This window comes from Hypomesus transpacificus, chromosome 13, assembly GCF_021917145.1.
Source record: "Hypomesus transpacificus isolate Combined female chromosome 13, fHypTra1, whole genome shotgun sequence".
Taxonomy (NCBI): domain Eukaryota; kingdom Metazoa; phylum Chordata; class Actinopteri; order Osmeriformes; family Osmeridae; genus Hypomesus; species Hypomesus transpacificus.
Window position 1 is genome coordinate 7,480,604 of NC_061072.1, and position 19,890 is coordinate 7,500,493.

Consider the following 19,890-nt stretch of genomic DNA (forward strand, 5'->3'; position numbering starts at 1 on the left):
ACCAGACAGGTGTGATAGGCCCACTGTCTGATGAGTACCTGATTACCATGGCTCCAGGTCAGTTTTTCTCTTTACACTTCTCTTAAGAGACTGAGGTGGCCCACTCTGTTTTAATCGCAGAGATGAAGTTTGGGGAAACTAGATAGCAGTTTATCTCATTACCTAGCTAACTTCTGCAAACAATAGCAAATGTATGGATTAACTAAATGTAATGTTTCATTGTAATGTCCCAGAGATACTGTAATTGTCATGTATAGTGAATGTGTCAGATACAGTAAACAAAAGTGAAATTTACCCTTTCAACTCTTCGTGCTGTCATCCTGAAAAAGTGAAATAAAAAAGGATGGAATTGTCGGAAATGTAAACACGGTGACGTGTATCTAACGCTACGTCTGACTCGCTTAACATTTGACTCCAGCCCTCAACACCGACTCTTGTGTCTGAGGAACACTGTATTTCGTGCTTTGTAACACGATACATTTTGACGTGTCTTGGCCCACAGATACCAAGCAGCTCCAGGGTTTGTGCTGTTTTCTTGCCTCTTCACACGCCCCCTGTTGTCATGGTGTTCTGAGCAGCGAGGAGTCGAGACCAGGGGGACCAAGGTGGCGACAACAGCAGGGGCATCAGGTCAGCTGACAGAGGCAAACAGACAGAGCTCCATTAAGGCCCAGGTAAAGCGCGGCCTGTCGGTCATCAATCACCCCCGGTCTGTTATGCAAAGTCCTAAGTGGGCCGTTTCTGTCAAAAATGTACAAGATGAACCAAACACAGTGCTTCCCGTCATTTATGCCTCAGTGTGAACGCCTTGTCATGGAGCTGTGTGCGTGCGTGTGCCTGCGCGTGTGTGTGTGGCGTGGGCGAAGTGGCGGGCACATGAAACTAAACAATATTAGAGATGATGACGGGGCGCTGTGGGCTAGATATCCCCTCTTCTGTTGCCTTGGTGCTGCCTGTAGAAGCATTGTGGGTCTCTAACAGGAGAGCAAAGGACGTCTAATGACCTCAGGTCACGCACTCACTGTTGAGGAGAATGATATCAAAACACACTGTCAAAGGGTCTTATCTAATGCTTCTGACAATGCCGGGGCTCCAGTGTACTCCTACACGCTGGTGACAACAGCTAGAAGAAATTACTTCACGAGAAAGAACCGCTGTGATGTGAAGCCACATCAGGTGCCTCCATGGCTTGTGTGCCATGTGCCATCCTTCCAACGGCCCTGTCGCGAGCTCTCAGGATGAGCTGTGTCTGATCACGACGACACCCACCCTTTATTCAGATCAGAACCGTCCAATGTTTCCAGTGGGTGAAGGTTGTATCACGGCCTGCGTCCACGGTGAGTCAGGAGGTTGATTACCACGACGACCACACAATCCGGATTCTGAATTAAAGATGGCGTCAATAAGCAGGTGAGAACCAGACTTGAACCAGTTTGTTAGCTGTGTGATTTACGATACGTGGAAAACCCAGTTGGACATCTGGGCAGAGTTGACACAACAAACCGGCTCCACCGAGCCCTCACGAAGCTTCTTCACATGCACCACATCCATTTATTTTCACTCAGTCACTCACTCATTCACTCACTCACTCACTCACTCACTCACTCACTCACTCACTCATATAAAAGTTTTTGAAGTTGTTTTCCTCATAATGGCATTGAGGCTCCCTGAGAAACCTGTCTGATGGTGAAGGTGGGGATTGATCACTTTAATTAACCATGTTTAAAACAGTGGGGAAGGCCTTTGCTTTGTGACTTACTCCCACACTGCTAAGATTCAGGCATCCGCCTACCCAATAATCTAATTTGGAAATGTATTAATTGCCTTTCAATGGCATTTTACATTTAATTTATGATTTTGTCAAAGTGAGTTATTTTGAAGCGAGCTACTGAAACATGAAATGTAGGCATCCCTCAATACTGACGGGCACAGCCATAAAGGGTTAGGACAGGGTTAGGACAGGGTTAGGACAGGGTTAGGACAGGGTTAGGACAGGGTTAGGTTAAGCGTTGGGATGTGGTTAGGGTTATGGACAGCATACTTATCCATATGATGTTTTCTGGCTGGTTCATCTTGTACCACAGCCTGCCTCTCATGCTTCGAGGTCACGCCCTCCTGAAATCAAGCATCCAGGATGTGGCTGCACACAAAAGAAGGTGAGAGAAGTGAGGTGTTTGCCAGATCTCTGTCACCACCAGGCTCACTCCCTCAAACTATTCCATCCTCCCCACAGCTGTTGGTTTTTTTCCTCTCGTTTTGGACCGGCCCTCCCCTCTGTTCACCTCTCTGACCAATGGCTGACCTTTCCCCCAGGCCTCCGCATCCCCACCCACGCCACACACAGGTAATCCCCTATCTCTGTTTGTAGGTTTGTATGTGGTACACTGCCTCATCCTGACCATTTGTGGCTTCAGTTTAATGATTCACAATGTCTTTGTGTGGGCTTGATTCCTGCTGATAAAATCACCATGTTACCTGTATGGACAGCTGCCTTTCCTGCTCCACGCATTAGTCAGGTAGCAGAACAATAAAATCACTGGGACATGTCCTAGAATGACAAACAGAAAGGAAAGTGGGTTTCACTGTTCTTGCTCTCTCTCTCTCTCTCTCTCTCTCTCTCACTCTCTCTCTCTCTCTCTCTCTCTCTGTCTCTCTCTCTCTGTATCTCTCTCTATTTCTGTATCTTTTTTCTGTCAGTCTCCGGATACAAATCACGTATGCTTGCGTGTCAGCGATCTAATCCTGCTTTTGGATGGTAATTTGTTAACAAAAAAAACAAAGAAACCTGATTGATTACCCAGAGACACTGGATCTTACATATCCGCTACACAAATGTGTATGACCTTTGAAGGGGGGAGCCTTTTGAAGATTGGAAGCTATTGCAACCAGAGATATCCTTCTAATTTACCGGGCATGTAATATACCGTTCCACAACACATTGTAGAGAGTGTTGTGGAACACACTTCTGTTGTGCCCTTTGGCACATCTAATTTACATTTTAGTCATTTAGCAGACGCTCTTATCCAGAGCGACTTACAGTAAGTACAGGGACATTCCCCCCGAGGCAAGTAGGGGTGAAGTGCCTTGCCCAAGGACACAACGTCATTTGGCTTGGCTCGGAATCGATCCGGCAACCTTCTGATTACTAGTCCGACTCCCTCACCGCTCAGCCATCTGACTCCCTATTTATATATATAAGTCAGTGACCTTGTCACATGTCACATCTTTGAAACAACAACACCAGTCAGGATGCAGGTATGTCGTGAGAGAAGCTGTGACCCCGGTGAGGAAAGGTCAGCAGAAGAAGGCATCTGGAGAACCTCTCAGTCTGACACCCAGGTGCCAGTCAGAAGGAGGCCAGCATCCAGAGAGGTGTGGCCACGCCAAGGACCACTCCCACGGCTGCTCCAATCAGACTTTCTGTCTTTCAGAGGGGATCCATCAGTGGTCCACAGGTGCAGTCTGACAGGCTGGTAGGGCTTGAGCCTGTGTCAGGGCAGCGTTGTGCTCATAGCACAGCAACACGTCGACATGTAACCCTCCCCAGTGACCCACCGGAGGAAGCTGCACGTATCGGCCGTGACTCAGCTGTCGGAGGACAGGCGAACGTCGTCACGAGACACCACGCGGAGATCAAGGCTGATCCCATTTATGGTTGAAACCCGAATCTGTCATAACACACGTCTAGCAAGAGGACGTGTCTTGTGTCAGGCAGGGAGAGCGGGAAAGAAAGTGAGACCAGGAAATCACAGCGGTGCGAAGATGGGGACGGACCCAGAGTCAGGCGGCAGCTTTCCACCTGGTCCTCTAAGCACCATGGAAAGTCTGACTGGTCGATGGCCCTCTGCAACAGTCTCATGTGGTGGAATGTTGTGAGTCACTGCGGGCTAACTCCTATGTGCTCCCCAGGGCCATCACCTCCAGACTAGGCCTGTATCTATAGCACACACCCTGCCTGTAGGAAACTTTCATGGCGTCTTGATTCCACTGATATTCCTCCTCCCTGGGTGGATGAACGATTCAGATACTGTATGTCAACTTTCCCTTGGCAGGGACATGAATGCAAAGAAGCTGATCACGGAGTGTGACAGTGCAGATGGAGTATCATTAAATCCTATAAGTATATCGTAAAAAAATCCTTGTCTCTGAACGTGCTATGGTAGCACATTGGCCAGCGACTACACAATTACATAAACATGACAATACACCGTTGATGATGGAAAAGGCCTGGTCGATTGTTGAAAACATTCCTGGTATGCCCGACTCTCCTTTTTTGTCCTGGCCAGGCACCCATACTCCCCCTTAGTTCTCTGATCCCAGCTGTTTAGTGTCCCTTTCAGCACTGCTGGTGTGACGGGAGTGGGATTAAAGGACAGACAGTCCATTCAGTTCATCAGCAGCAACACCAAAGAAGTGACATCATAATGTAAAGGGAGCCCTCACTGCGGTGTTTCGGGTCAAAGGAACAATAAGATCGTCCTCCATGTAAAAAACACATAAACAAACTTTCCAGTCAATTAAGCCTTCAGAATGTAATCCTGTGTCTTGTAAGAACAGTGGCTGAAAGCCCTATAGAAGACTGTCTTTGTGGTGAGTGGTCATAAAATCATCAATCATCCCAACGCAGTTATGGCAGGCATGACGTTATGGCAGCACAGTATTTGTGGCATGCATGTTGTGCAATATCCATGTGGCTTCACTGAGCTATTCAAAATATGATTTATTTGTGTATGGTAGCAGGTGTTTCTGCCTTTCAAGTATTTGGATTTGAAACATAAAATTAAATATATTTACATTCATCAAACATCCCCCGACTTAACAACATTGTGCCAAACACAGCGACTCATCAGAGTGTGTTATTCTGAACACCTAGCTTAACGTAGCCTTTCCAGTACCTGTGTTTGCACCTCTACATCTGTCTGCCTAGTTTCAACATTCCTCCGTTGAGTAGAACTCCTGTGTTCAGCGTAGAACTCCTGTGTTCAGCGTAGAACCCCTGTGTTCAGCGTAGAACCCCTGTATTCATTGAGAACCCCTGTGTTCAGTGTAGAACCCCTGTGTTCAGCGTAGAACCCCTGTATTCATTGAGAACCCCTGTGTTCAGCGTAGAACCCCTGTATTCAGCGTTGAATCCCTGTGTTCAGCGTAGATGGCAACGGTAGGCACACATTCTTTTGTTGCTGCCAATATTCTGTTGACACAGTGTCCTTCTGTTAAAACTGCACACAATTCCACTGTAGAAATGTGTTACTTGTGACACATTCTCTGTAGGGCTGCAGCAAGTTGCATGTGGACAGTAACACGGGGCCTCATGCTTAGAAGTGGTGCTGCCTTGTCAAAAGATGACTTCATTACATTAGAGATAATAACATAAAATTGTCCCAAGATAGAGCAACCGTATTATATACCATTGTAACCATGTCATTTTCCATATGAAAAACTCATACAATATGATGGAAATGATGGAGACTGTGGTGCAAAGGTTACTTCAGCACTCAAGCTTGTTGTTACTGTGTGTCATGATCTAAAAATAGACTTAGTGAGGGCAAAATTGAATTAACCAAAGGATCTAGAGATGTAATGATGATGATAATGACGAGACATGCTTCCTAATTGGCTGTTATTGTTTACAGTTATCGTCAGGAGGGAGACAGCTCCGTCTTTATTCAGACCGCCAGGCTCTCGCCCAAGACACCGACTGGTCACTCCCTCCGAGGCGTTGTCGTGGCGTCGTGGTGTTCTGCATGTGACCGTGGTAACGACTGGTCACTCCCTCCGAGGCGTTGTCATGGCGTCGTGGTGTTCTGCATGTGACCGTGGTAACGACCGTTCTCCCACCGCATCCTATAGCTCTCCCTTTTCAACTGTTTGCCCTGGCTGCCTCGCAATACTGGAGTTAGAATTGGTTCTTGGGTGGTTAACCAATCCTGAAGGATGATGATGATGATGGTAATGACATCATCGTTGTATTTACATTTTATTTATCCAGGCAACATGATTGGATTCGTTTGGGGTACTTATTGGGCTCTGAGATTAGACTGGTGATGAAAGGTGGGTGGTGAGCATTTTTTGAGCCCTGTGCATTAACCCTGCACAGTTCTACACTAAAATAAAGCAGTTTCTCTAGTGTCATTCATAAATAGTTTTTTTTTCCCATTCAAAACAGAGTGCAGAGAATAATAACATGAATGAGACACAGAACACTGACGTACTCTAAATACAGAATCAAACTGCTGGTCTTGTTCAGTCTATGGGAGGCTTCTACCTTGTATTAGAAACTGCGAGTGGCAGCTCGGATCTAAGACGGATTTGAGAGACCGCAGATAGAGTGCGGCTAGTTTGGTTTGTTATATGTTTTAGATCTATTCACTTGTATTATTGTTTTTGTCGATTTTATGTAAAGAACTTTGAGCTGCAATTCTTGTATGAAAAGTGCTATATAAATAAAGTCTTCCTTCCTTACTTACTTACTTACTTTTGAATAATGACTCTGCTCAATGCTCTCAGGACTGTGAGCAGTTTGGAGGCCTCAAGTGCTCTTTCCAGATCTGCCTACTGGATTGGCTTGTTAAAAAATTCTGTACTGTCCATTGGGTCTCATGTTGCTCTAGCAACTATTTGAATATTTAAATATTACTCATCTGATGATACACAATCTGATATTAAAAGGTAACAAACTATGAAAAAGAAATGTATAAATAAATAAAGAAGACAAAAATAACAGACTGTGTATAAAACCAGATATTCAAACCTACTACATTGACAATAAATCCCTGGTTATTTAACATAGGCTACTTTGATTTCTATTACTTAGCACGCGGAGGGCAAAGGGGAACATCTGTTGTCACTCGGCCTTCCTGAAACCTTCATATGTCTGTAACAGTCGATTTCTGGAAGCATGATGAGCTTTGCAAACAGCCCACATTGCTTCATATTTTCTTTGCCTCCGTCCCTGTGGAGGTGATGAGCTGTCTTATCCAAGGCCAGGGGCTATAAATGTTAGCAGACCCTTTGTCGCGGGTTAAGCCCTTCTGCTGGGGTTCAGGTTGCTGGCCAGCAGCAGTCTCCCCTGGATATAAACCCCTGTTAACCCACATCAAGCCGTCGTTATCAAGGTTACGCTTCCCTGGTGGGCCGGGATGCGGTTCTCCGAGCCAAGACGATTTAGCTCCCAAAAACATAGATGAGAAATTCCGATGTGTTTCATCATCTTCAAGTGTCACTTTTGCCTTCTCAGTTCACCTGTCTGATCGGTCAGTCGGGACGGAAAGTCTAAAAGCGCGTAGCCCACCGAACACTGTTAGCGTCACATGCGTGATCGTTCCAAAGTGGGCGAGATTCAAACATTCCAACTGAATATTTTCCGATTGACAAAAACTATTCAACAAACACTTTAGTATGGCTTCAGAATGTCATAGCATTGCAATGAGCTACTTACCAGAGCCAGGAAGTGAAAGTAATCAAAGAAGCTTCTGGTAAACCAGGTGGTTTACAGGAAATCTTCAACATATAATCCAAGCCATTCTCCTCACCTGTTGAAACTGGTTTCCTTCTCTGCAGGTGAAGATGGAGTTGTGAACAGTAGTCATGTGTGCATCAGGAGAAAGTCCCAAGTTAGATATGATGTTTGTTTGTGATTGTATAAGTTTGGCACATTGTTGTTGTTTTAGTTCAGTCCTGTATATGTCCTTCAGAGGCAATTACCCCTTTAAACCTACCAGTGTTAGGTTAGTTATGGTATGTTTTCCTTTGTTAGTTTGTGTATTTTCATTCTCACCACTTGTGCTCTATATATTAAGGCCACAAATACACTGATTCCAAAACAATTATTTTTCTACACCAAGGTTCATCACCTACAGCACCTTTAAAATCATTAAGTGTGTTTGCAGAGAGGTTTCGACAGAATTTGTCGGAAAGTCTAAAACTTTAAACTTATGTTGAAAAAATGTTTCTCCGGACTTTCACTTTCATTTACCTTGTTCAACCTTTATGAAAAAGGTGTGGTGGCATACTGATTACAACACAGATGAGCAGTTTCACTGAACATCCTTTCTCCGCAAGACTGGATTAACTGGATACATTAATCTTTGATTCTTTTTAGAGCCAGAAAGTAAAAGTATTTAAAGAAACTTCTGGCAAACCAGGAGGTTTACAGGAAATCTTCAACATATAATTAACTATTTAACCGTACATGTTTGAAGACTAGAGTGTGCAGTGCACCTCTTTCCTCTTACATCCCAAGATGCACCTCCTTCCTCAGCACTGGACCACTAGCTGATTAGCCATCCTCCTCACCTGTTGAGACTGACCATCCATCCCCCTTACTCACCTGTTGAGACTGGTTAGCCATCATCCGCTTAGTACGCAGCAAAATGTTGGTTGACCCCACCAAGTCTCATTCCAAGGTTTTTTGAAAAGTTGGCAGCCCTGTTAATGTAGAAATTTAAACACCACCGATTTTTGGGGGTTTTGAATTCACCTCTTTAAAATTTAAGTATTAATTTATTTCAATGTAATCCCCCCCCCCCTAAATATAAAATATAAAAATGTAAAAACAAAATTCAGGCTGCTCATATTCGAATTGTGAAATTCTGATTGCAACATTAGGGACACCAAGGTATTTCTTCTTATACTGGACCTCTCTGAATTCTTTGGTTAAAAAATTGGGGATCTTAATTTCACCATTTGAATTTGAGCAGCCTGAATTGTGTTCTATTAGGATGTTTATTTTTTGTAGGGGGGGGGGGTCAGAATTTTACTGTTTGAATTTGAGCAACCTGAATTTCCGAACCTTGAATTTTTGGATCTGAATTTTTTCTACATTGAAATAAATTCATATTTCAATCTTAAAGAGGTGAATTCAAAACCATCAAAATTGGCGGTGAATAAAAATTTCAATACATTCAATGCCTTTTAACATTCAAATCATTATGTCATTGATTGTCACTGATCAAAGCTACAATTTCCAAACTTTTTTTACGCTGGGGGGACAGTTGGAAATATTTGGAACTCACTCTTTAATGGTTCAATGTTGAAACTGTGTTTTTCTTTTTGTTTTATGTAGCCTACAGTGTGCAGCCTGGGGATGGTTCCTGGTAGCAGATGCAGAGAGCAGACTCCTCTTTAGGGAATATGATTCAGCTGGTCAACCAAGCATGAGATGTAATCAAAATAAATTAAGCCGGAACATTAATTATTTAAGATGTGATGTAATCGTATCCCTTTTTTTTTTTTTTTTCCTACTTTGGCCCATTTCGAGTGGAAAGGTGCACCTGACCAGGCTGTTGGATAAAAATGTGAATAATTAAAAATATCAAACCATAATGGTTGCCTACATGCTACTTTTGAAGTTATTCAAATACATTTTAATTTCAGCATGCTACATATAATACAATATATTTTACATGGCTAAACTGTTCAGTACATGATCAGGACTGCAACACTCTTTGCAGTTCTTTCAACTACTTGTAAAGTGCTACTGTAAAGTGCTACTGTAAAGTGCTACTGTAAAGTACATCTGTAAAGTACATCTGTAAAAACGAACATCTTTCAAAATGACATCCAGGAGACTGAACGGCTGGTCTCTGGTTATGTTCTGGGACTCACCATCCAGAGCAGCTGGACAACTCTACCTTCTTACAGGGTGAAAAGAGACAAGCAGCCTATACTGTGCCTTCCCCTGTGCCTTGTGCCAGCATATGAACGCCAAATAACGCATAGCAAACACTCATCTACCCTGGGAAGTGAAGCTAAATTAGATTAAGTACTACTGGACACGACAAGGGATCCTAGAAGATTAGATTTTTCAACAACAATGTTTAGTTGATGGAAGAGTCTTATGTCTTGTCCAGTGACGAGAGGGTGAGACTCTGAAGGTGACAGGTTCTGGCAGGGCATCAAAGTGGAGGCAGAGGGTAATTGGCAAAGCTTCAAAGTCAGGACAGAGCTGAAGCAGCATGTCTCTTTAGCCCTCCGGACGATCAGGCCTTGTCTGCATCGCCCAGCTCGTCTGAACGGATGAGCGCTGCGAAACCAAACGGTCACAGGGAAGAATTAGTGTGAGCAGGACATTTGGAATCAGGATCAAATAATAATAATAAGCACATTTATTTAAACTGATTTTGGATTCGTACAGTCCAAAAGAAAAAATACGCTGCTGGTTAGGTCTTGAGCTGAGAGATGTTTTCATGTTATCACCCAGATGGGGGGAGCACCTTATCAAAAGGCCTCCTTTGATCCGTCCAGGCCCCACTGAGAGGGGTTTGTCTGGCAGGGCAGGGGTCCGTGTGAAGCCGGAAGACATCCCTCCAGAGACAGACCAAACACACGGGGATCACAGGTCTGCTAGAGAGCTGGGTCTGTCTGAGAGTCAAGTTCCCAGAAGGTTCACGACAAAAGGTGTTTTTCACAGTTTTCCTGTGATAGTTTCGAACACAGATTGTTTTGTGTTACCGCCGCACGATTTTAGCTTTGCATTGTTGTTCCACTCATAGCATTGGACACAACAGCCTACTACAAGAAATCAACTGCAGAGCAGAGTTCAACATACTGAGTAAGGATTCCAAAAATATGAAAGTTGTGGTATTTTATAAATTTAAGGTTTAAACCTAAGCACAGAAAGTTAGTCCACTGTTTCCTTTCGGAAGTTTGTTTCACTCATATACAACCTTTTTATTGTTTTCATAAACAAAGGAGAGCGACGTATCACAATAGCGTCATAGTGGCTCACCTAGCCAAGGCCTCTGTACGGTCCTTAACAATGTGCCACTATTCTTCCTTTCGAACAGGAAGTAGCCTCAATGTGCCTTTCCTGGTCACCACTTTTCAATTAATAATTCAATAAATAAATGGAATATTAAATGGTGTGACCGGATAAGGTGAAGTCCTTATTCTTGGCTTTCCCACCCAAGCCCCCTCCGCCGTCTTTCCGTCGCTTGATGGTACAAGATGATACCCTTCTTTTCTGTTTTGCTGGGGCTTTACTGTACTGTACTTAAACCTCTTAACTACTGATTTATAATGACCGCCAAAAGTTATGGTCGCATGAGCTCAGAACGCTGACCGTCATTTACGGCACTTCAGCAAACACCTTTGTGTACTGAGTCACTTTTAAATACTGGACTTGGACTGTATATTTTAAGTCGTGATTTAGTAAGAAATTAAAGCAAGCTTAATGCACTAAAAGTAACAAAAAGAAAGTATGCGATTTGAGCCGCGGGGATAAAGTATCACATTCGGTGCTATGAGTCCTTTCCAGAAGTTGATATTAGTGTCAGTCTTCCCTAACTGTAAACTGAGGAATTTTCCACTGAGCTGGGTTCAAGTCAAGTTTTTCTCCAACTTCTCAATCTTCTCTAAAACAGAAGTGGAGAGATGATGGGCTGGAAGCGGAAGGCCACTGTCACCTTCATCCTCAGTAAAAAATATTTCCACATCCTCCCCCAATCTGTTTTCACTCAACATGACACGGCAAGAGAATTACACGGTTAATAAATGTTGTCGGAATTCATCACCCTTTTTCACAATGACACAAATGTGTTGTCTGGGAGATGTAGTCTTTGGGACAGATTAAAGACATTTAACGACAACTTGTGATACGGGGGAGAAGGCCCGAACAACAGGAGGACAGTAACAGATAGGGCAGGAGATGGATTAGCTGTTCTGTGTGTGTCCAAAGAGCAAAAGGAAAAAAATCTAATCCCTACTGTTGTAAGACAAGGTAGGCTGTTTAGTGTCACAGGCACAGCCGTGGCTACAGCAGGCAGGTCTGACGCACAAGAACAGGGGCGCATTCAAAACACACTGGCAGCAGGGGGCATTCAAAACACACTGGCTTGGAGCTGCCCACTGCAGGGCCAGGTTGTCCCACTGCAGGGCCAGGTTGTCTCACTGCAGGCCAGGTTGTCCCACTGCAGGGCCAGGTTGTCCCACTGCAGGACAGGTTGTCCCACTGCAGGGCCAGGTTGTCCCACTGCAGGCCAGGTTGTCCCACTGCAGGGCCAGGGCCAGGTTGTCCCACTGCAGGGCCAGGTTGTCCCACTGCAGGCCAGGTTGTCCCACTGCAGGCCAGGTTGTCCCACTGCAGGGCCAGGGCCAGGTTGTCCCACTGCAGGGCCAGGTTGTCCCACTGCAGGCCAGGTTGTCCCACTGCAGGGCCAGGCCAGGTTGTCCCACTGCAGGCCAGGTTGTCCCACTGCAGGGCCAGGTTGTCCCACTGCAGGGCCAGGCCAGGTTGTCCCACTGCAGGCCAGGTTGTCCCACTGCAGGGCCAGGCCAGGTTGTCCCACTGCAGGCCAGGTTGTCCCACTGCAGGCCAGGTTGTCCCACTGCAGGCCAGGCCAGGTTGTCCCACTGCTGGGCCAGGCCAGGTTCTGTTCTTGTTAGTGTTTGGTTTGGGCGTCGGTGAGGATTTCTCCTAAATCTGTCGCAAACAGGCTGTGTGGCTTAACCAACGTTCACCAGTGGAAAAAAAAGAAACGAGCGGAAGCTTATCCAATCAGTGTATCTCGCAAGAGGAGGAAATCGCCTCTCCTATTGGACAAGGTTCATTGAGTTCTGTAGGTGAATTCATATTTGTATGTTTAGTTAGGTAACGATGACAACTGCATTTGATCATTCATTGAGGTTTTATTGAAAAAAGAACAATATAATATCATATACAATAATAACAATAATATTATTAATATAAAAATCTGTACATTCCATTGTTTTGCAGTACAAGTGGAAGACTCTGATACAAAATGACTGCAGGGGGGGGGGTCTATTTACAAAAGAAGAACCTCTAAACCCTAAAGGCTTTCCATCGTTGTGTAGAGACAGAAAATAGTGTTGTTGTTTTATCATGATGCAAACTCGAGGTTTGAAAAACAGGGTTACAGTACTTCTGGTTTTAGACTGGTTTTAGACTAATAATGTTGATAACAAGGATGGCAACCTATGTTCTGGATATTAGGTGTACATGCATGAACAACAAAGACAGTGAAAATGGAAAGATGTACATTTAGTCGTCTCCTGATTGAAAGAGCCCAGGAAAACTGGCAGGATTCTGCTGAACTGCATAGTCGTCATGTTAATTTAAGCATTTAGAATGAGTGACTATTGTAACACTGTTCTTCTGAGATTAAGGATTATAATGTTTTAATTGGATGCTCTTGAACTAACAATATCCTGTCGAGACTTCATTTGAGTCTTTAGATGCAAGAACTACAAATCCGTCAAGATGATTGTTTAGGACAATTGATAAGCACCGTCTATTTCACCTCATAACTGTTTTAACTGTTTGTGGCATCGTGTGGCTGACTCAGACTTTGCATGTTTCTATTGACGATGACAAAGGCTTCGTATCGAGGGGCTCAAAGGTAATAAAATGTGAACAACTAGTTGAAAAATATTCTTTTTACTTAGAAATTATTTACGCATATCAGTCTTACAAGTGAAAAAAAAACACTTTTTAACTATAATAATAATACTCTTTGGCTTTTGTTGTCAAACCCTATAAAATGCAACAACATAGCAGCACTTTTAAGAACATTCATATGCTCATTCTAGCCCACCACCACTCCTCCATTTTGTAGGCTTCAGTTATCCTCCGCTTCATTTCTATACTGATACGTCTACCCTGCTTAATTCCTTCACGTAAACAGGCTCGTTTCCATCAATTTGACCAGCAACTATTCTGTGGGATGAGATACGAGACAGAAAATAATCTATATGTTTTAGAAACATCGTTGCTCGCCTGATCAAAAAAATAGTTCCAATACATACAAAAATCTTCTGTCAAGAATGTTTCTTCTTTAGAACTCTGCCATGTGTGATGTCTGTCGAGAGACCAGCTCATAATCATTCATGCAGTGTACCATTTCTGCCTCAGACACATATTGATATAGCAAACAGCTAGTAAGAAAATCATATTTCACTATGCCATCACTAAGATGGCAACACCATCAGACAAAGATTTAAAAATGTGTTCAGTTACTTTTATAAAGAACCAGTCATTCCTTGTATAAGTACTATTTCAGTTTGGAAAATTATTTTTGTTTCTGAAAGGGATTCATGGATGAAACATCCAATAACTTTAAAAGGACCTTTTACAAACGTATGCCCAATTAATGTGCAAATTAGCTAAATGTTTCTGTTTTAGAGCAAATCTAGTTCTCGATGAGTATCCTTGCATATTTGCCCGTGTTTCCCTACGTGTAAAAGCAGAGCTCCTGCACCTTCCAACATTTAAGAAAGACTGTTGAAGCATCAAAAACACCTTCATAACAAACCCTCGTGTACATCGTTAACTGGGCCAATCAACAGACAAATCCCTGACATTTTCAAGTCATCTAAACCCCCCCCCCCTTTCCTAATGTGACATGGTATGCTCCAGTCAATGGACACAAAATACGTCTTTTGTGGGAGACTTTTCCTCCTATGCACACACTTTCAGCGTGCTAAGATTTTGTCATACTGAGAACTTCCCGTTACATGCGTTCCCCAGTCCTAGCCCCTTCCCACAGCCGTACCATCAGCGGGAACCTGTCCTTCACCCAAGGCCCAGCTCGTGTCAATGTGCCTTTTAGAGCAGGTCGTTAAGGAGGATCTCATATGCGAGGTCTCCACCAGTCATATCTCAGATTCTCGCCTCAGAGGACGCGACTCTAGCGGCACCGTGGCCTGGCTGTGGTCAGTGTCTGAAACATTGTCCGTCTGAGTTCCGTCCGGGCCCACACTCCCCCCGTTCCCCTCGTCTGTGTCCTCCTTGCTCGCGAGCGCCACCTCGTTCTCGTAGCAGAAGGAGTTAGAGTTGGATAGGATGTATTTTTTCTCCGCGAGGTCTCTGGCACAGCACAGCGGGGTGCTCGGCACCTCATATGTCGTATGAAAGCGAGAGTAGTCCACCTTGTAGTAGTTCTTCTCCTCGAAGAGCACAGGCTCAAAGCGGTGGCCCCAGAGGATCTCAGAGGCCAGGTAGGAGCTGCGGCACTGGGTGGTCATGGCCGTGGCCTCCACCATGCCCTCCAGGATGACCACAATCTCAAACTCTGAGGTCTCCAGCTCCTGCTTGCTCATGTCATAGAAGGGACTGTCCTCGTCGATCTCGTGGACGATGGTGATGGGCGACACCAGGAAGATGCGGTCGACCCCGCTGTCGAAGCCCACGTCGATGTCCATCTGGTCCAGGGGGATGAACTCCCCCTCCGCCGTGGTGCGGGACTTGAGGAGCTGAGCCCTGACGTGGGCCTCCACCAGGTGGCTCTTCCTCAGGTTCCCCACGCGCCACATCAAGCACAGCTTGTTGTCTCTCATGGCCACCGTGGCGTTGTGGCTAAACACCAGTGTCTCGTTCCTCTTCTTGGGCTTGGCCATCTTGGCCATGACGGCGCCGATGATGAAGGCGTCGATGATGCAGCCCACGATGCTCTGGAAGACCACCATGAAGACGGCGACTGGGCACTCGTCCGTCACGTATCGGTAGCCGTAGCCGATTGTCGTTTGCGTCTCGATGGAGAAGAGAAAAGCCGCGGTGAAGCTACTGACGTTGGAGACACACTTCTGGCTGCTGTTTTCTAAATCCCCGTGAAAGATGGCGACCAACCAGAAGACGCAGCCGAAAAACAGCCACGACAGGAGGAAGGCCAGGCAGAAAATAACAAACATCCACCGCCAACGGATGTCCACGCAGGTGGTGAAGAGGTCGGCCAAATAGCGCTGGCCTTTCTCGCTCACGTTGATGAAATGCACATTGCAGTGACCATCCTTCTTGACAAACCGGCTCTGAATCTGGCGCCGCGTGTGCACCTTGCCCTTGCCGTTCCCGTAGCCGTTGGGTACCGCCATGGTGGCTAACTTCATTCCGTCCTCCTCGGATGATACAATGCTGTAGCGGTCAGCGCGCACACTTCCCATCACCTCTGTCTGGGAGGGCTGTGCTGCTTCTGCTCTGGAAAACAGTCTGAGTTTCTGGAAGAAGCGTTGGAGAAACAGTTTTGAAACGCTTACGGGGGTCCGACTCAAGCAAGAAATGGTGTCGAAGGAAGGGTGGACAGATGAGGTGCCTCTTGGGGTGTCCTTGGTGGCCCCTAGCTCGACTCGGACCAGGGAGACGTCTGTTGAGCTGAGGACGAGCTGGTCAATCCTCTCTCATCGGACAGCAGGACCGCATCAATTATATATGCTAGGGAGAAGATGGCAGAGAGAAAGTTTGTTAGGCTTAGTAGCTATTACGAACTTTAGCTCTATACTCCTTAGAGAGTCCCTTTGTAGCTTGTAAAGACCCCTTGGAAGGTGCTTTTTCATCCAAACTCCTAAGATTGTAAATGATTACTCATGATTCATTTCTCTGCAGTGTGTGTAGACTGAGAAACAATTTTTATACTCTATGGACAAGGGCAAGTAAAAGCCTGAATTCTTGTGCCAACAATATTTCTTTCAGTTATGACAAAATAACCGTGCTATTGAACCATAATTTGACCTTTACACTCTCATTGAGAAGGAGTACAGAGTAATTTGAGTAAGGTCCCATTGATTGTCATTTTACAAAGCAAGCTTGTTTTTGTTGGCAGTAGGATGTTGACAAGATAATTTCTTGTTGGACTGTGGGTTACAGCATGTCAATGGGATCCCATGAACCTTTTGTTAGGACTTTGTTTCAGTTTCTGAACCTCTGTTGCAGCAAAAAAAAATGTCTTGAAGAAACGCAATGACAGGTGTGAATAATTGACTAGATCAAACTTGATGATAAAACTTTTATCAGGATGTCTCTATTGCACCTTAGTGTTACAACAATCTATTCGTCCCAATGTCATACAGCATGCATTATTCCTTCTGCCTTTCTGCTCAAGCAGTGGTGCATTACTAATGCTCATTGTCTACTTAGCTATTAACAGGCCCTGAATAATGCAATGTTTTGCTTGACTGTGTAAGTAAACACCTCACTCTATCGGACTGATTCTTTGTTTACTTTAAACTAGGCGTCTGTAAACTTTTTTAACTTGGATTTTTTGTTGAGCTCATTTAGCTTTTTACATTGTATTTCTTTGGGTGGTCAGCGCCACAGAAATATGAGTAACTCCTTTCCTCTTTGTCCTTATTTACCAATGCTGGAGCTGAGTGCTGAACAGAGACCATGTCGATACAACACAGCACACACATTTACAGATTCCTCACATTGGGTCTGCCACAATAGAAAGCTTAGAGGATGGAGTGTCTGCTTGCAGCACTCAGCACTCATGAATATCAAATGTAAAAGCTCATTTCTTGTCTGTGGGTGCACTGCGTAGCTTGTTGACTCCCAGAGAGTCCACTACAGGGACACCATCTTCCCTCGGCAGCATAATGTGCATCCCGGGAGGATTCTGAGCCACAACTGAAACACCGCTCATTAAACCCTGTCTGTTGTACATGTTCTAGACCTTGCTGTCCTGGCAACAGAACTATGCTACGAATCAAAATCACAGAATCATTTGGAGAGATTTGGTAGCAGGCTTAGTGTTCAACACCAGGGTGGGAGTTACTCATGAGAAATGGATGGCTGCTCCTTGAAATATGTAAATGTGTAAACAGTCCTCACGCTAAACATGTTTCATATGGAGCTATGATTCTGCTTGTAGTGAGGTTCATGTGCAGCCATTTCTTTAAATGTCTTTAAAGTTGATGAGATTGCTCTTTTAGGTTGAACATGTGGTGGTATGGTAAAGTAGATGGTATGTTTACTGGGAGTGAGGTATAATGACTATGTTACCACATTTCAGACTCTGTTCCTGTCACTTATGAATACTTATATAAATGCCAATTGTCTTTGTTGATTTAGCTATTTTGCAAAGAGGTCACTGGTGGAAATTATTACCTAAATACAAAGCTACAGATTTTTTTTTTAATCTCAACAATAATGTATTTTTTAAATGTCATTTTAGGATCAAGAAACTTTAGTTAGAAGAAAAATGGAGGGAAAGTGTTGCTTTGAGTTTATTGGTCCCAGCAGTTACAATAGTGTTTCTGGAAAATGCATATCCTAAATCATTTTTCCAAATTTCACACGTCAATACATTCAGGGACGATATTTAAAATGAAAATTTCTCTCCAGAATAGACAATAGAATGTTGTGCGTAAAATAATCTAACTACTACAAATTTGTCTTGTCGTCAACCTTCACTGGGAAAATTATTGTTAAAATATTTTATAATTTTTAAAGATTTGTATTGGTGTATGTTACCAAGAGAAAAGTAATTGCCAGATTTAAAGCTGAAGTCAAATACGCACCAGATGCCAGCGACAAATGTGAACAGGTGCGGTCGAGTCACTGATGCAATCTCTCATTGCAAATGTTCACTATTTAAAAGTGAAAATAAGTCATTAACTGGACGTGTATATTACTGTGTAACTTTTTGCATTGCTATTTATGACTATGGTGTCAAAACAATAATACGGTGATGTAAGGCAGTCATTTCGTGCTATGGTCGTTGTCATCTGTTTTTCAACTGTTCAACATCCATTCAGTGCGCGCAGCGCTCTCGTGTCTTCGTGTCATACGTACGTATCATGCCAAATAAACAAAGCTAAACGTCTGTCTATGCATACCCAATGTAATTTTTAACACGATACTTGCAACATATGCCACTAGATTTCTTGGAGTATCCTCAATTGTTGAAAGTATTAACTTTTTCAATTTAGGAAGTATGAAGTGTCTAATATGTACCTGTTGCTCATTTGTAGAGGTAGTTGGTTGATATATTATATTCCAGAAGACAGGTCCTCCGCTATCCACTCGTTCCTACTCGTTTTCTACTCGTTACTCGAAGAAGGATGATGTATTTTGTATTTTATTACAGCGAGAACTGAAATCACCTCATGCCACCAAATTGACCGGTCTTGATAATGTGCTTAGCAAATAGTTCCCCAAGCAATTTAAATAGTACACCAGGTGCCCCGCCTCCGACTCGCGTACCAGCCAATCGGGAAGAGAGAGCCAAACGGTCTGATAAAGACAACTGATAAACTCTACTGAATAAAATCAGAAGTAGCATTTCAGAGACCTCCGGTGTAACAGACGAGTTGCTCGTGCAGTTTGAAGAACAGCACGCGCAAAACACAGGTCAAATAATTGAATAGTGCTGGTTGTAGTTGAGGAAATATTTTTCTTTTAAGCTTAGTAGACTATTAATTATAAATATTTCTCAGTTTGTATTTGCAAACTGACTGGTTCGACAACTGTTTGAAACTACTTAAGAACAGCTCATTTTTAATCTTTTCAGTAGTTGTGTAAGTCACTAACTGTTGCAGGCGAAGAGCCCATTCACCCACCCTTGAACAGCATCCCAGTTTTCACTGGCAGACTTCGGCAGCTAATCTCTCAAGAATAATTCACTCCCATGTGACAGACCTGAAGATACCGTACTGCCATAACAGTTTAGTTTCATTTGATGTCGCGGATGTCTGTAAACACACCAATACTGTACATCATGTATGACACCCATATGGTAAACATCAAACCTTAAGGCAGTGGGTTTAGATTAGGCTCTGTCATGCCAGGGAGCTGTTTCAATCATGTGTCATAACAGCATGCTTACTAATAAGGAGTGGCTGTAGATTCAGTACGACATCCCACTCACCCTGCCATTGAACCGAGAATCCTTTTTTTCTTTTTCGACAGCTCTAAAAATAGCAGTACATATATTTAGCCCAAACAAGCTGTGCGAGCTGGCTGTCTGCAATCACCATATATCTTTTCATCCCCCATTTCAATCTGGTCCACGGACCACAAGGGGGCGACCTGGAGTCTCGGACGATTCTGTGTTTACGGGCCCCCACGCGGAGCGCTGTGATGCTACACTGACTGCTGCCTTAGCAGAGAATCACCAGCTGCATCCTTATTAGATTCCCTTTCCTGCTCTGTGTACCAACTGA

The 19,890-nt window shown here is 44.0% G+C and overlaps 1 protein-coding gene and 1 long non-coding RNA gene across 2 annotated transcripts in view; one reads left to right on the forward strand and one right to left on the reverse strand.

The window, feature by feature from the left end:
* Nucleotides 1-653, forward strand: part of LOC124475314 — a 1,825-nt gene extending 1,172 nt beyond the window's left edge. The window contains exons 2-3 of the long non-coding RNA XR_006956910.1: nt 1-57; nt 503-653. The exon at nt 1-57 is cut by the window's left edge and continues 1 nt beyond it. This is a non-coding gene — a long non-coding RNA (uncharacterized LOC124475314). The remainder of the gene's footprint in view (nt 58-502) is intronic.
* Nucleotides 654-13,116: 12,463 nt separating this feature from the next.
* kcnj2a (potassium inwardly rectifying channel subfamily J member 2a) lies at nt 13,117-18,875 on the reverse strand. The gene is made up of 2 exons (XM_047031738.1): nt 18,683-18,875; nt 13,117-16,162 (listed from the first exon to the last, which is right to left on the reverse strand). Exon 2 carries the CDS (start codon nt 15,892-15,894, stop codon nt 14,611-14,613), a length of 1,284 nt encoding a protein of 427 aa, XP_046887694.1. The 5' UTR covers nt 15,895-16,162; nt 18,683-18,875; the 3' UTR covers nt 13,117-14,610.
* Nucleotides 18,876-19,890: the final 1,015 nt, after the last annotated feature.